This window comes from Gymnodraco acuticeps, unplaced genomic scaffold (genome assembly GCF_902827175.1).
Source record: "Gymnodraco acuticeps unplaced genomic scaffold, fGymAcu1.1, whole genome shotgun sequence".
Taxonomy (NCBI): domain Eukaryota; kingdom Metazoa; phylum Chordata; class Actinopteri; order Perciformes; family Bathydraconidae; genus Gymnodraco; species Gymnodraco acuticeps.
In genome coordinates, this window is record NW_022991513.1 from 1,454,398 (window position 1) to 1,468,695 (window position 14,298).

Here is a 14,298-nt window from a genome sequence, read left to right on the forward strand (position 1 = left end):
ACAAACAAAGCTGTTGATAAAACTCTGTTGAAGACTACAAACAAATCAGTAGTAGTGCAAATATCTCTCTCTCTATCTGTTAATTTACATTAATAGAGAATAATGACATTAAATAATCTGTTTTACCTGTGTGAGGTGATGAAAGTGTTGCACATATACACATTGTCTATAATTGAGTGCTGCAGTTCCTCGCACAGCACATCTCCCATGGTGCACTGCAGCAGCCGAGGCACTTCCTCATTGCGGTCTCCGTCAAAGATGCCGTAGCACGCTTCCACACCGTCTCCAAAGCGGTCTACAGCCAGCACAGACACACACAGCCTGCCCCACACAGAAGATCCACGTCAACAAACAGATGACTCAGCACCTCCCATACAGAGGGAAGCCTCATACATACTTCAGCATGCCACACCGCAGCTCTGTGTCAAGGGGTGACAGCCGATAAGAGACACTGCTGTGGGGGCCCCTGTGGTGGCCGTGAGCCCGGAGCCAGGCACACCTGACTCTACACACTGATGCATTTTACAGAGTTAGGTAAATGAACTGAACTCAGGCTCTGCTGAACCAGCTACTCTGCCCTGATGTCAGTGCTAGGTGTGAGACAACGATTCAGATTATGACTCACTGGGAGACACCCGTTTACTAGTGAGTCATGTGCATACACACAGATATTACAACATTATATCTAATGCTACAAAATCAGATTAAAAAAAACGATTAAATACTTTACAGCCGAGGACACCAAGTAAAGCTGGCTACTTTATTTAAACTAAAAGATACTGAATGATAATACAATTTTTTTTTTTATTATAACTACTCATGCAGCAATTTAATTTATTTGTAAATGAGGCTTTGGATAGATACTGTCAGCAGTTGAGGACATTTTGGTTATCTATATTTACAAACACACAGAAAAACGAAGCGGTACTCACTTGTTTCTTTGGCCACTCATTTCAGAGAAGCCGTGGTTCCATGGAGTGGAGGTACTCTGCGAGTCTGCTGCTGTTGTGGTGGATTTCTGGTCTAATTTCAGGGTGGTGATGTGACTATGAAGGGGAAGAAATGTACTCAAAGAGATATATATTTCACACATGCATGCTGTCATATTCCTCCAGTTTGAGTCCAGACAGCTCCAGAATCTGATACTTGTATTGAACCATTTCAGACTAATCAGGGGTTTATGACTCACCTGAACAGGTTGAGGGTCTTGTGTTCCAGCATCAGGCTGCTGTTTCCTGTCAGGTCCAGCTCCTGCAGAGTGGCAGGCAGCGAGTCGGGCAGCTGGATCTCCGTCAGCTCATTACAGCTGACATCTACAAGCTAGACACGTACAAAACACACAGGAGCTGACACAAGCTGATCATAATCATACACAAACTGGTCAGGCAAATAAAAACAGGAGTCTGACCTTGATCTCAGGCAGGTTGAGGATCTCTGGGAAGACAGTGATGTGGTTGGAGTGTGCGATGAGGGTGTGCAGTCTCTTACAGCTGGACACAGTGGAGGGGATGGTCTTCAGCTTGTTGCCACTCAGATTTAGCTCCTCCAGCAGCTCCAGCTTGCTCAGCTTACTAAAGACACACACAAATCACAGTGAAATAATCCACAGTTAACAAGTTGAATACAAAATATGGATTATTCTGATTGGCATCAAAGCAGAGATGCACTGAAGGTTGTTGTGGAAGTTCTTTAGCAATAATGAAGTAGACATAAAGCTTGCAGTCCAAGCAGTGGATACATTGAATGTATTTCTATAAAGAAGAAAAACATGTTAGATAATCAACTGCAGTTCATTTTAAGTCGGAAATTAACATTCCACTTTGTTTTTAGATTTGTTTTAGGGAGAGAGGGTCGTGTAATTTGTTGCAGTTATAGAGACATTCTACTTATACATCTATTGTTTGAATGCTATCATACAACAGCATTTCAAATCTCTATGAATGTTTGTGTTTGCTGTCAATTATAGTTCTCAGGAAGAACAACGTTTTGAAAAAATGGGAATCAGCAGATCAAAGGTTAAACAAATCTAAATTGGTAATGCACCTGGCGGGGAAGGAGAGCAGCTGGTTGTAGGCGATGTGAAGGACCCGCAGGTTCTGGTGTCCCACCAGCAGAGCACCGCAGTTTTCGTTCAGGTTGTTCCGCGTCAGGTAGAGCTCCTGCAGGGTGCTGAGGCTCTCCTCTGATGGGCTGCTGGGAGGAATACTGTCCAGGGCATTGGCTGACACATTTAAGTATTTTAAGCTGTGAGGGAAGACACATAAACACAACAGATATACGAGTTTGAAAACATGAATACAGATATCTACCCTGCCTATTTTATTACAGCTGATGAGTGCATCCAAATACTGTGTGCTCTTGATCAACTAAACATTTGAGTGGTCTGAGCCAAGACATTTTTGTATTGACATGTCATTTATGTCCTGGGTTCAGGGAAGTATACATAGTTTGTACCAAATAATACAAATAATCATCAACAAACAAAATAGGAGCCCCTTTCGCTCTCCATGATTCGCCAATTGCATAGTGTTTACAAAGAGCAAAACATCCCTTGTCAGAACAAATTTGTGTCACTTATTTTTCTTTTCACAATAATAAAGAATATGAGACCCTCTCACTGCACTCCACAAGGGAAAACTCCCCAAAGAAAACCCAACAATTAATGGGGAGAAATGTAAGAAACCTTGGGGAGAGCAACAGAGGAGGAAACCCTCTATTTTGTCTCAATATGTAAATAGACCCCAAGGCAGTCTGGGTCTATTTACATATAAACATTTTAAAAACTGGCTGAGCTCTCTGAAATGTCCATTCTTATTCTGATTGTACTGAAGAGGATAATTCTATAGCCGGACCGTTAATGTATCACTGCGAGTGGAGCCTTGATTTACATACTGTTGAACCTGCACCAAGAGGAGGGACAGTTATATGAGCTGCGCTGGTTCTTATGTAATTGATGTTGTTAAGTCCTTCTGTGCAGATCACTTACTGTAATAAAACCTGTCCTTCTGACGCACGAGGGAGTGAACCATTTCACGTTCTTGTTTTAAAACCGAGTCACACATTATTAAAGTGCAATGACATCTCTGCGGCCCATACAGCTCCGCGGTCACAAGGACAGATACAGGACAACATTCCTGCATACTACAATAACACTTTATAACAAAATCACCCCAGGCTGGCAGAGAACTCACAGCTCCATAGTTCCTCAGTGGCCTTTTGGCCCATAGGAATGATGTTCCTTATAAAGACATCAACATAGTTTCTATAGAGATACTGTATATTGCTTCCATCATGTGTGTCACTACCTTGCCTTGTAAGCTCTTAGACAACATGTCAGTAAAACCCATCAAGCACGAAGCATTCACTGCCATCACGTCTCGGCATTAGAGACAGTAAAGTACATTAAGGCATTTGAGCTGCTAATGGGTGTTAAGTGATTTACCACACAGGAAATAGGAAGGCAAATTAAGCTCCAGTTACGTTTTTAATGCTCCGTTGATCTTGACCGCAATCCCTACATAACATCTATACCTTATCCACAAAATTAAGAACTGCGACACAATAACTGTCAAGTGCGTCAAAACAGGTAACACACTGCAGCAGACTGTTTTTGAGCAGAGGAAACAGCTATGGGAGGACACAAGTAATATTATAACTAGACAGAATGAAATGGTTCAAAGAGAAGAGAGGGTTAACAGACTCACTTTAAGGCCTTGGAAAAGAGGCTCTCAGGGAGCTCGGCTAGCTTGTTATGCTGGAGGTCCAGGGCTTCCAGAGGGATGTGGTCAAGTAGGTCAGGCACTCTCTGCAAACGATTGTTCCCCGCCAGCAGCTTTCTCAAACTCAAGCTGTTGAGCAGTCTGTTGGAGGCCAGAAGAGACATTAGAGAGCCAGATTAAGACGAGAAAAAAAGAACAGACCAAAAAAAAGGCAACAAGCTAAAGAACATGGCCCTCCGCTGCAGACTCGACTGCTTGCTGCGGGGAATTGTGAGGAATGCCATTCTATGCTAACTAATCCATCAATGACCTTTTCAGCTTGGCTTTTTATTCCCTCCTGAAACATCACAGAAGTCATAAGCTGCTACAGTGGATGGAGGCATATTATCTCTTTTGCAAAAGCTTTGCTGATGTCTCATTCAAATGCAAATGCGAGTGATGAGTATTGAGGGCTGGCAGCAAAAGATGGGCAATAACTATTTAACAGTTGCAGCTAAAAAGACACAGATACTCTCTTACATAAAGAGACTGATATCAGCAGTTTTTTTCTGCCTTATTCTTTGTATGGTTCATCTATTACTATCTATATGTCCGGCAGTGGCTCAGTCAGTAGGGGCTTGGACTGGGAGATGTAGGGTTGCCGGTTCAAGTCCCTGATCAGACCTAAAATATGGAGTGTGGACTGCTACTTGGAGAGGTCCCAGTTCACCTCCTGCCCTGCCGTGGTGCCCTTGAGCAAGGCACCGGACATCCCCCTTCCCCCCTCACTCCCATTGCTCTCCGGGCACTGTGCAATAGCTGCCCACTGCTCCTAGTACTAGACTCCTGGTCAGGGGCGGACTGGCCATCTGTAGAATCTGGAGAACCACAGAACGGCCGGCCGTCAAGGTCCGTTGACGGCCGGCCGGCCCTTTAAAAAAAAAAAATAGTTTAACGTCATCATTTAAATTGCACTGACGGCCGACAGAGGGCGCTAATGCAGTTGTGTGGTTCTTATCTGTCAAATAATCACACACGAAGAAGAAAAAAGACCGGCCACACGAAGCGAAGGGATTAGACGCCGTGGCAGACAGGGAGAATGAAAAAACATGGATACAAATCAAAGAAAACAAAAAGAAAAAGGTGGGGCCGAGAAGGCAAGAGAGAAAAAGGTGAAGTCACTCGCAGGTGAAGCATATCAATGTCGCAAATTGACAGACCTTTTTGGCAGCAGCGCTGCTACAAGCACTATCATCAGCAGCTTAGAACAAGTGCAAGATGATGAAGAGAATGATGAGGGCGCGAGTTCAGATATGCAGCCAGCCTCCTGCGTTCATGATGAGGGACAGAGAGTTGAGCTGGTGGAAGAACCAGCTCAACTGGCACATACAAGTGCAGAGCAAGAGCAAGAGGTGGGTGAGAATTATCCCTTGAACTCAGTGGCGTTTTCTCCTGGAGGCCAAGGGAAGCCAGGCTTCCCCTGTTTTTTTGGATTGTAGTTATAATTTTAATAAATAAATAAAAACACTTTGTTTAGTTTCGGTAATTATTCTGCCGGCCCGTCTCTCCCCCATTCTCATTGAGTATTTTACAAAGAGTGAAACAGCGCCCCTCTAGATGTTATGATGAAACAGTATTGCACTCTCTGTTGCGAGAGGAGGCCAGCCAAAATTGGCTTCCCTTGTTGAAAAGAAATTGAGGGATTGACCAATCAGATGAGGCTCACTCATGCCTCACAATCCAATCAAATCGCATCAACTTCAGTTCGTACTGTAACTGTCATCACCACCCTTAAAAAGTAGTAAGCAACTGAAGCAATTGCAATTATGGAGGGTGGAGAATTTCATCAAAAAATAATTGTACTAAACTTCTGCTACAGCAGCAACTAAAAATGAAATCTGATGACAGGCCAATGCCCAAACTGGAGCTGTGCACAGAGAGGAAAAAAGGAGCGAATCGGACGTAAAACTTTAAATAATAAACAGCGAATTTCTAACATTTGATATTTCATGTGGCCGGACTGGGTCAGTTTCCAGGGCTGAATTTTAGTCCCAGTCCGCCCCTGCTCCTGGTACTAGGATGGGTTAAAAGCAGAGAACACATTTCACTGAGTGCTCTGCATGTGTGACCGTTAAAGAGGGTTTCATCCCTCCCAATTCTATTCTATTATGCTAAATAAGGACATCATGCAAACGCAGCCAGAAGTGGCCTTCTTATTCTGGAAACAAGAGCATCTGTTTATTATTAGAGGCTGAATGTATTAAAATTATGCAAAATGAAAGATAATGTTTTAGCAGAAAAGGTTGGGAGTCAGTGCCAGAATAAGGTCACTAACCTAGAAGGCAAATCCGACAGCAGGTTGTGCGTGACGTCCAGCATCTCAACCTTTCTGCAGTCACACACCCAGTCTGGAAGGTACTCCAAAAGGTTCCTGTCTCAACACACACACAGTCACACATAGAAAGACACACACACAAACACTCAAACTGAGCTGAGTTGGCATTTTGCTTTAAATAATACAAATGAGTACACATTTTGAAACTGAGGTAAATAGAAGGCTAAAATAAAAGTCCTTTAGGGCAGTGGTTCTCAACTGGTGGGTCGCGACCCAAAAGTGGGTCGCGGACCCCCCTTCGAGTGGGTCGCAGAAGTTTTAAGTCAAACCTTTATTTTGAAGGCCCGATTTTCTAACGCTGTGCATGCAGTCGGCGTTGGACTGGAAGTACCGGAGACCATAAACGGTCTTGAAAACTTCTGTCACGTAGTGATCATCTTCTCAATAAAACATCTTTGCTGATGTTTTTCGAGTCTTCTGGCCAATCAGAATCAAGATTGTTGCCCACGGAGAATAACTTTGCGGTAGAACTATTCTTTATCCATGGGTACAACTTCAGATAAAAATGAACACGTAATGAAATATGACCCCCGGTTTGATGATTGACAGGTCACAGAACAATGGGGGCTATCTACCCTTACCCACAATTTAAAGTAATTCACACAGACTATCTCCTCTTTGCTCTTCTCTCTGTGAGGAGCAGCAAGCAGTCATAACAAAGTGAAAAACAAACAACAAACAAACAAATTATTATTAATATGTCGGGTAGTAATAGATGTATTTATTTTCTTCTCAGAGTGTACCAGAATGCGTAGTTTATATGTTAGTATTTCTAAAAATCTCCTGGGGGAGAATCCCCCCAGACCCCCCCTGCTGGGTTTGGGTTTTCAGCATGTGTGACTTTTTATGTTATACAGTTCATCTTTGATTCCATCATCTCATTATACCTTTTTTAAAAGCATACTTTAGTTCTGTGAAGAGATATAAGGGATATTTGCACTGTACCTCACTTTAATTATATATTACAGCACGATTTTTTGTTGAATAGATTTGAGTGGTTCAAAATTTCGGGTCGCGATTTATTGATAAAGGAAAAAGTGGGTCCCGAGGCCTGACCAGTTGAGAACCACTGCTTTAGGGTATCTAAGCAGGCAAATTATCTCTAACTATATTTTCAAGTCAGTACTGGAGCCTGACTAGAAGACGTTTTGCAGATGTGTCTTACACTCGCATGTAGTTTAACAACACAAGATATATGATTTATTCCCTGACAAACTGCAATGTTTACTGTGTAGAAACAGGCGACCTGAATCCAGCAGGTTATGAACATTTATCAAAATATAAATGGGAATTTGAAATAGGATGTTCACATTTTCAATTTTTATACTGATTCAGCCTGAAAGGCATCCATCCAAGTTAACTCCACTCTAGAGATTCTACAGAATATTTTCTTTCTTGTGCCAGGATTATCAAATTGAGTATTCTTTTTTAAAGTCTCTTCAAATATCTGTAAAACAGAAACCATGGTCCATTTCTTATTCCCAGGCAGAACTCACTGTGATAGGTCCATGTGTGTCAGCTGGTTAGGGACTGGATAGATGTTGACAGTCGTAAGGTCTGTGGACAGATAGAAGCCGCAATTAGCACCTGAACATCTGGCCTGTTCATATATGTGTTTATATGATGAGCGTATCACTAGGGACAAGGGCCTGCACACTCAGACAGTGAGGCTGCTGATGCTCAGTTTGACTCACGGTTGCTGCCGGCATGGAGCATGCGCAGAGTGGAGCCGCTGAGTGTGAGCGTCCCCAGCTGGTTGCGCTCGCAGTGCAGAGTCTCCAGGTTGCAGACGGAGCTCAGGTCTAGTGAGTCCAAGCGATTGTCCCGTAAGTCCAGCTGGGTCACCTGGTTCACTGCCTCTGGACTCTCACTTTTCACCCACAGAAGCCCATTCAACCTGCATTTAGGGAGCACAAAAGATGAAATATCAGTGGTTGTTCTTACAGAAGCAGCGTAACATCAAATACAATTCTCAATACAATGAAAAAAGTCTGAAATGTCGACATGCTGAAGTTAGAATACTGGTGGAGTGGTTTTTAGCAGCTGCTTGTTTAGTTAACAGTGAAAGATTATCAACATACCTCACTGGGAAAATGTCAGCACTATTGTAGAATATAGAAATGTATAATAGTATTAAATGTCTCTAAATCTAAAGTCTGGAATATGACACTGCAGTTTCACCTTTGACTAGAGTAAAGGGGTATTATGGGACTTTTCTAAAGTCTTATACTGTGAGGGACATGCGGGAACAAATAATAGTACTGTATATTGTAGCAATCTTTAAGGTCAACCAATGTGAATTTAAAAACAGTAGATAAAACTGATTTTAAATGCATCAATCCCTCAGGTTTCATTATGCCATATTTTGAGTTAGTTAAAAGACAAACACAATAAACTGCCTTTGTTTCTCTTGGGAATAACTTTTATTTATTTTTTGTCAGACCTTTCAACTCATATTTAACATATTACCTATGTCGACAAAGTTAACAACAAAAAGTTAAACAATATCTAAGTTAAGTTTCGGTGAGGCCCTGCGCTGGGATCCAGACTGTCCCTGACTCATCCAACCTGTTAATAAACAATTCCTCTTTGTTCACGAGTGCTGCCATACACGACGCTGTACCTTGCACTCAAAAATATAGTCTGTCATTGCCAAACGGAAGCTTAACTTCCAAGGTTGAATTATTAGCTGCCTTGCTGTGGGTGGGACAGTGGGATCCTCCGACGTGTCGGAAAATCAATGAGTAAAGCTTTGTTATCCCTCATTACTCAAGCAAGACACAATTCATAGCTCTTCCTGTGTGCTGAGAGGGCAACACATCTGTATGACTGATGTTCTAGGCAGCTCCCAGGTGTGAAGCAGGGCAGTGCAGAAAATAAACATTTGTGCTCAGTAAACCTGGCATCTAAAAATAAATGTTTAATATTAAAAAAATAAGTAATGCTTAGAGTAGTGGTGAAGAAAGGAGGAAAGGCTAAAGGTCAGACTAGTGTATTGTGATTTGTGCTTCTGTCAATGCCAGAGGAGGAAATAAAAAACATTTATAAGGCAGTAAAGAGGCTGAGAACTGTTTATTCCCTGGCCGGCCTCTTACCGGAGGTCGATGTTTTTCAGGTGGCTCATTCTGGCCAGAGTACACAACTCCAGACTCTCCACTCTGTTCCCAGCCATGGCCAGCTTGTCCACTGCACTCAACCTCTCCAGCACAGCGGGGATGAGAGCAAAGTTGTTGAAGGAGAGTCCCAGGCCGTTCAGCTGCGTCAGGCCACCCAGCTCTTCAGGCAGGGAGCTGAGGCGGTTTCCATCCAAAGACAGCGTCTGCAGGCTGCAAGGATAAGTAGAGAAAACAGTCAACGTTCACTTCAAAGAGTGCTCAAAAGACATGCTTGTGTGACAGAGCAGCACCCTACGTTAAATAATGTATTTATGATGTAGTATAATTACCCCATGCAGTTAATAACAATTGTGTGGGAACTGTTATGCAAATCCTAAATATTGCATTCAAGTGTAAACATAAAACAATGGACAACAAATAAAACACATTAAAACAGTGTGTTATGTTTGTATGTAGCATATGTATGTGTGAGTCCCACCTTTGAAGGTTGCCTATCTGTACAGGGACTATGTGGAGACTGTTACAGGAGAGGTTGAGTTCAGTCAGGGTGAGGATCTCACACACACATTCAGGGAACACACCCAGACGGTTGTGAGACAAGTTCAGGCTCTTCAGCTGAGAAAACCTAAACAGAGAGAACAGAAAGCAGGACCTTCATTCATCAGGACATCCGGAAAACAGATGTGCTGTGAAGATTACACAGCGTGATTTACCTAAGATCGACTTAGGTTAGTTTTTGGTTGTTGTTGCTTTCAAATGAGTAACAGAAGGTGACTGTGATGTTGAGAAAGAGCAGTGAAGTACAGGGAGATCACACATATCTGTATGTGGTCTTGCTGTGGTCCACATTACTCACGGCACTACGTTGTCTGAAGAGCTATTTGTTGTACACCGGAAGAACGCAGTGGACAAGGAATGTGAATGAAAAGAAAAATTATGGTGCAAACTAACTTAAAAGCTGAGCCTGAACACCAGTTACTGAAATCCAGGGTGAACACAGTGGAAACCAAACACTGTAGATCAATTCCCCACGAGTTCACTGTGGGAGTTTTCTGTTGTAATTTATGCCTTTGGCTTGCAGCATCCTATTGAGACTAATTTGAAAGCAGCTAGGTACAATCAGTTAGTGCCTGGGGCAGGCAAGAAAGGGAAAGCATTCAGATCACACCATTTGTGACTTAGTATTACCAGTTTATGATGTGACCAGATACAATGTCTATACTAAGTGTGTTTGGTCTCAGCTGGCTGTTTCAAATAGAAATACATCCCTGGCATCAATTCTGATGTGTGTGTATGCATTTGTAAAACGTGTCCAAGAGACTAGGCTGATCAATGAAGTGGTGCCATGCAGGTGCAATAAAATCTTCCACATTAACTCCACCTTCCTGTTGTTCTCCAAGGTGGCGTCACAATACTAGTCAGAGTACAGAATATTTTCTTAATGCATAGAACTTCTTTCCAATTATACAAACTAAAAGCCTGCAGCAGCACTGGGTGCACAGAGACAATACTAAATGCACATATTTTTCACCGGATTGAGATCACTGTATTCAACACTCACAAGTATTACCTCCTGTGTTAAAAAAAACAAACTACAACTTCAGCATAGCGGTGAAACGTGCAGTATTGATTCTGTTTTGCAGAAATGTATTAAATGTGTGTGGAAAATGCTTCAGGTTAACAATGTGTTAATACCTGGGGAGGTTGAGCAGGCCTCCAGGCCCCTGAAGGCTCATGAAGTTGTGTCTTAGGTTGAGGTGGGTGATATCCTGACTGTAAAACAGATATTCAGGCACTGCTTCCAGACTGTAGCAGGACAGGTCCACCAGGCTGACCGTCTGAGCCACCACCTTTACAGGAAGGAAAAATAACAATTAAATCAAAATGCTTAGAGGGTATTTTTATTATACTTTGGCGTGTCTGAGTCACATCTATCATATCACAACAAGAATCTCATACAGTAGCTAACCTGAACTATCGATGCCCTTTAAACATTTGATGAAAGCCTGTTGCTGCCGTGCAGGCTGAGAAAATCTCAATGAACATTTTATTTTTCCAACATCAAGACAATAAATATCCATTTCGTATTGAAGCCTAAGAGCCTAAGAGCATTTGAGCAACACAATCAGGCGGGGACCACCCTCAAAGAGGTGAACTACAAGCACAACAAGCAGAAGGCTCCACTATTTAACTAACGTTCACCTGAAGTGATCTGGGACAACAGATAGTGAAAGCAACTGCAGTGGCCTCAGATTATGCAAGCAGCCAGCTGCCTTGACAAGACATTACTTCAGACAGACAATGCCCCAGTTTCCAGTTCAATGAAGTTTATCTGCCAGGGAAACACAGCCATCACGAATTAAGGAATTAAGAGAGTGATAGAGTTACTCCCTAATATGAGGCAGTTCAAGTCAGCGCTTAGCAAACATGTGTAAACAATCCCAGTTTATTAGGTGCACCTATTTAAACTAATGCCGTCTAATTCAACTGCTCTGCAATAAATCCTACCTTCATTAGGTTATAATCTTTAGTTTAGTCATGGCTTGTACATGTGTGATTTTGTCCTAATTTTAGTGTGGCTCAGATCTCAGTCCACTCTCTCTGCTGTAACAGTGCAGTTACAAAGCTTTGTCCCACCCTCCATTATCAGAGAGGATTTTTTACAGGCCAGCCAACATGGCAGGCGACCCGCAGTGCTCGCAGTCTCCTCCACAAACTCCAGGGCTGCACACTGTGCAGCAAACCAGAAAATGGGACGACAGATCAGCAGAGCGTGACATCACATCACTGCGTTTAGAGATGACGAAGACAAAACTGCCCATCTCCCACAAACTACTCATCTACCAGGCATTCTACAAAAACAACTCCTCTTTAAAAAGTCTAATTAAATTATGTGAAAGCAGGGAGACAAACAAAAACCTGACGAGGGGTTGAAAGATAATTAAACAGTTGTTCTGTTTTAGATGATTTGCATAGAAAATAAACATTGTGAATCAATGTAATGGATGAAAAACACAAGGAAAGGAGACATGGGAAATAGAAAGCTCTTTGGGAAGGGAATAACAGCTCATTGCATAAATGGAGATACATTGTTTTTTAGCAGTCAATGTGTTCATGTCAGTCCTTGATCGATAACTCAATAGACAATGCATTTAGGGTGCAGAATTAACTTATTCATCCATTGGTCAAATGACTAGTTAATTTAACTAGCAAATGTACTATCCATGTGCATATTTTACCAACATTTAGCTTGCACATTTGCATACAATCCACAATGTAATCAGAACATTTTTAATTGGACAGAGAAACCAGGAAATTCTGCTTTTAGGCGGTTGACAAGCTAGTCCAAATAGCAGAGCTGACCACAGCTACACTTCTCAATCGGGTATATATGCATACAGTTGCAAGAAAAAGTATGTGAAGTATGTGATTTCTGCATAAGTTGGTCATAAAATGTGTTCTGATCTTCATCTAAGTCACAACAATAGACAAACACAGTCTGCTTAAACTAATACCACACTAACAATTATATGTTTTCATGTTTTTATTGAACACACCATGTAAACATTCACAGTGCAGGGTGGAAAAAGTATGTGAACCCCTAGGCTAAAGACTTCTTCAAGAGCTAATTGGAGTCAGGAGTCAGCCAACCTGGAGTCCAATCAATGAGACGAGATTGGAGGTGCTGGTTAAAGCTGCCCTGCCCTATAAAAAATACACACCCGTTTTGAATTTGCTATTCTTAAGAAGCATTGCCAGATGTGAACCATGCCTCGCACAAAAGAGCTCTCAGAAGACCTACGATTAAGAATAGTTGACTTGCATAAAGCTGGAAAGGGTTACAAAAGTATCTCTAAAAGCCTTGATGTTCATCAGTCCACGGTAAGACAAATTATCTATAAATGGAGAAAGTTCAGCACCGTTGCTACTCTCCCTAGGAGTGGCCGTCCTGTAAAGATGACTGCAAGAGCACAGCGCAGAATGCTCAATGAGGTGAAGAAGAATCCTAGAGTGTCAGCTAGAGACTTAAAGAAATCTCTGGCACATGCTAACATCTCTGTTGACCAATCTACGATACGTAAAACACGGAACAAGAATGGAGTTGATGGGAGGACACCACGGAGGAAGCCACTGCTGTCCAGAAAAAACATTGCTGCACGTTTGAAGTTTGCAAAAGAGCACCTGGATGTTCCACAGCACTACTGGCAAAATATTCTGTGGACAGATGAAACCAAAGTTGAGTTGTTTGGAAGGAACACCCAACGCTATGTGTGGAGAATCCAAAGGGTTCACATACTTTTTCTTGCAACTGTATATAATTTGAAGTTTAATACTTATCCGATTTGTAAATTATAGGTGAACTGTGCTTTTAGTGCGGATGAGCTTATCTCTTTGTTTGATTCGACACGCTAATACTGGATTCCGTTGCTCCTTTTACGCTTAGACACAACAAAGTTCTCTCAGAGCCGTGGCTCAATGATTGTACTCGCGCTTTTAGACGCGCTTGTAGGCGTGCAGAGAGAAAATGGAAAAAGGATAAACTTCATGTCTCCTTAGAAATTCTTCGTGCTTGCCTTTCCGATTATCAGACGGCAGCCAAAACAGAGTATATTTCTCTGTTAATCTCCAAAAACAGCCATAAACCTCAAGTTCTTTTTAATGTCCTCAATTCGATCATTAATCCTTGTGATGTTTCTCCAATTGTGCCATCAACTACTCTCTGCGATACATTTTTTAAATTTTTCATCGAAAAAGTATCTGCTCTAAGGCTAGCCTATACTAGTGCTACCCCAGATCCTGCTCCCTTTCTGTGCCCTGCTGTCGTCGACCATTTTGAGCCTGTATCCCTCTCTTCTCTCTCGGAAGTAGTCAAGCACCTGCGGCCGACATCTTAGACAGCATTCCCTCTTGCTTCCTTAGAGATGTTTTTGAATCAGTTGGAGCAAGTGTTTTATTGCTTGTAAACACCTCTCTTAGCTCAGGATGTGTCCCAGCTGCTTTCAAACATGCCGTGGTTAAGCCACTACTTAAAAAGAAAAATCTCGATCCCTCCATTCTCGCAAATTTCAGGCCCATCTCCCAGCTACCC

The 14,298-nt window shown here is 42.3% G+C and overlaps 1 protein-coding gene across 1 annotated transcript in view; it reads right to left on the reverse strand.

The window, feature by feature from the left end:
* Positions 1-14,298, reverse strand: part of phlpp2 (PH domain and leucine rich repeat protein phosphatase 2) — a 45,965-nt gene that overhangs the window by 6,204 nt on the left and 25,463 nt on the right. Inside the window, exons 6-17 of the mRNA XM_034196980.1 lie at positions 10,905-11,059; positions 9,688-9,834; positions 9,189-9,419; positions 7,788-7,990; positions 7,590-7,650; positions 6,034-6,129; positions 3,705-3,860; positions 2,044-2,244; positions 1,409-1,571; positions 1,190-1,320; positions 933-1,046; positions 127-321 (exon numbers count right to left, since the gene is read on the reverse strand). Of these exons, the coding sequence (XP_034052871.1) occupies positions 127-321; positions 933-1,046; positions 1,190-1,320; positions 1,409-1,571; positions 2,044-2,244; positions 3,705-3,860; positions 6,034-6,129; positions 7,590-7,650; positions 7,788-7,990; positions 9,189-9,419; positions 9,688-9,834; positions 10,905-11,059 (1,853 nt within the window). The remainder of the gene's footprint in view (positions 1-126; positions 322-932; positions 1,047-1,189; positions 1,321-1,408; positions 1,572-2,043; positions 2,245-3,704; positions 3,861-6,033; positions 6,130-7,589; positions 7,651-7,787; positions 7,991-9,188; positions 9,420-9,687; positions 9,835-10,904; positions 11,060-14,298) is intronic.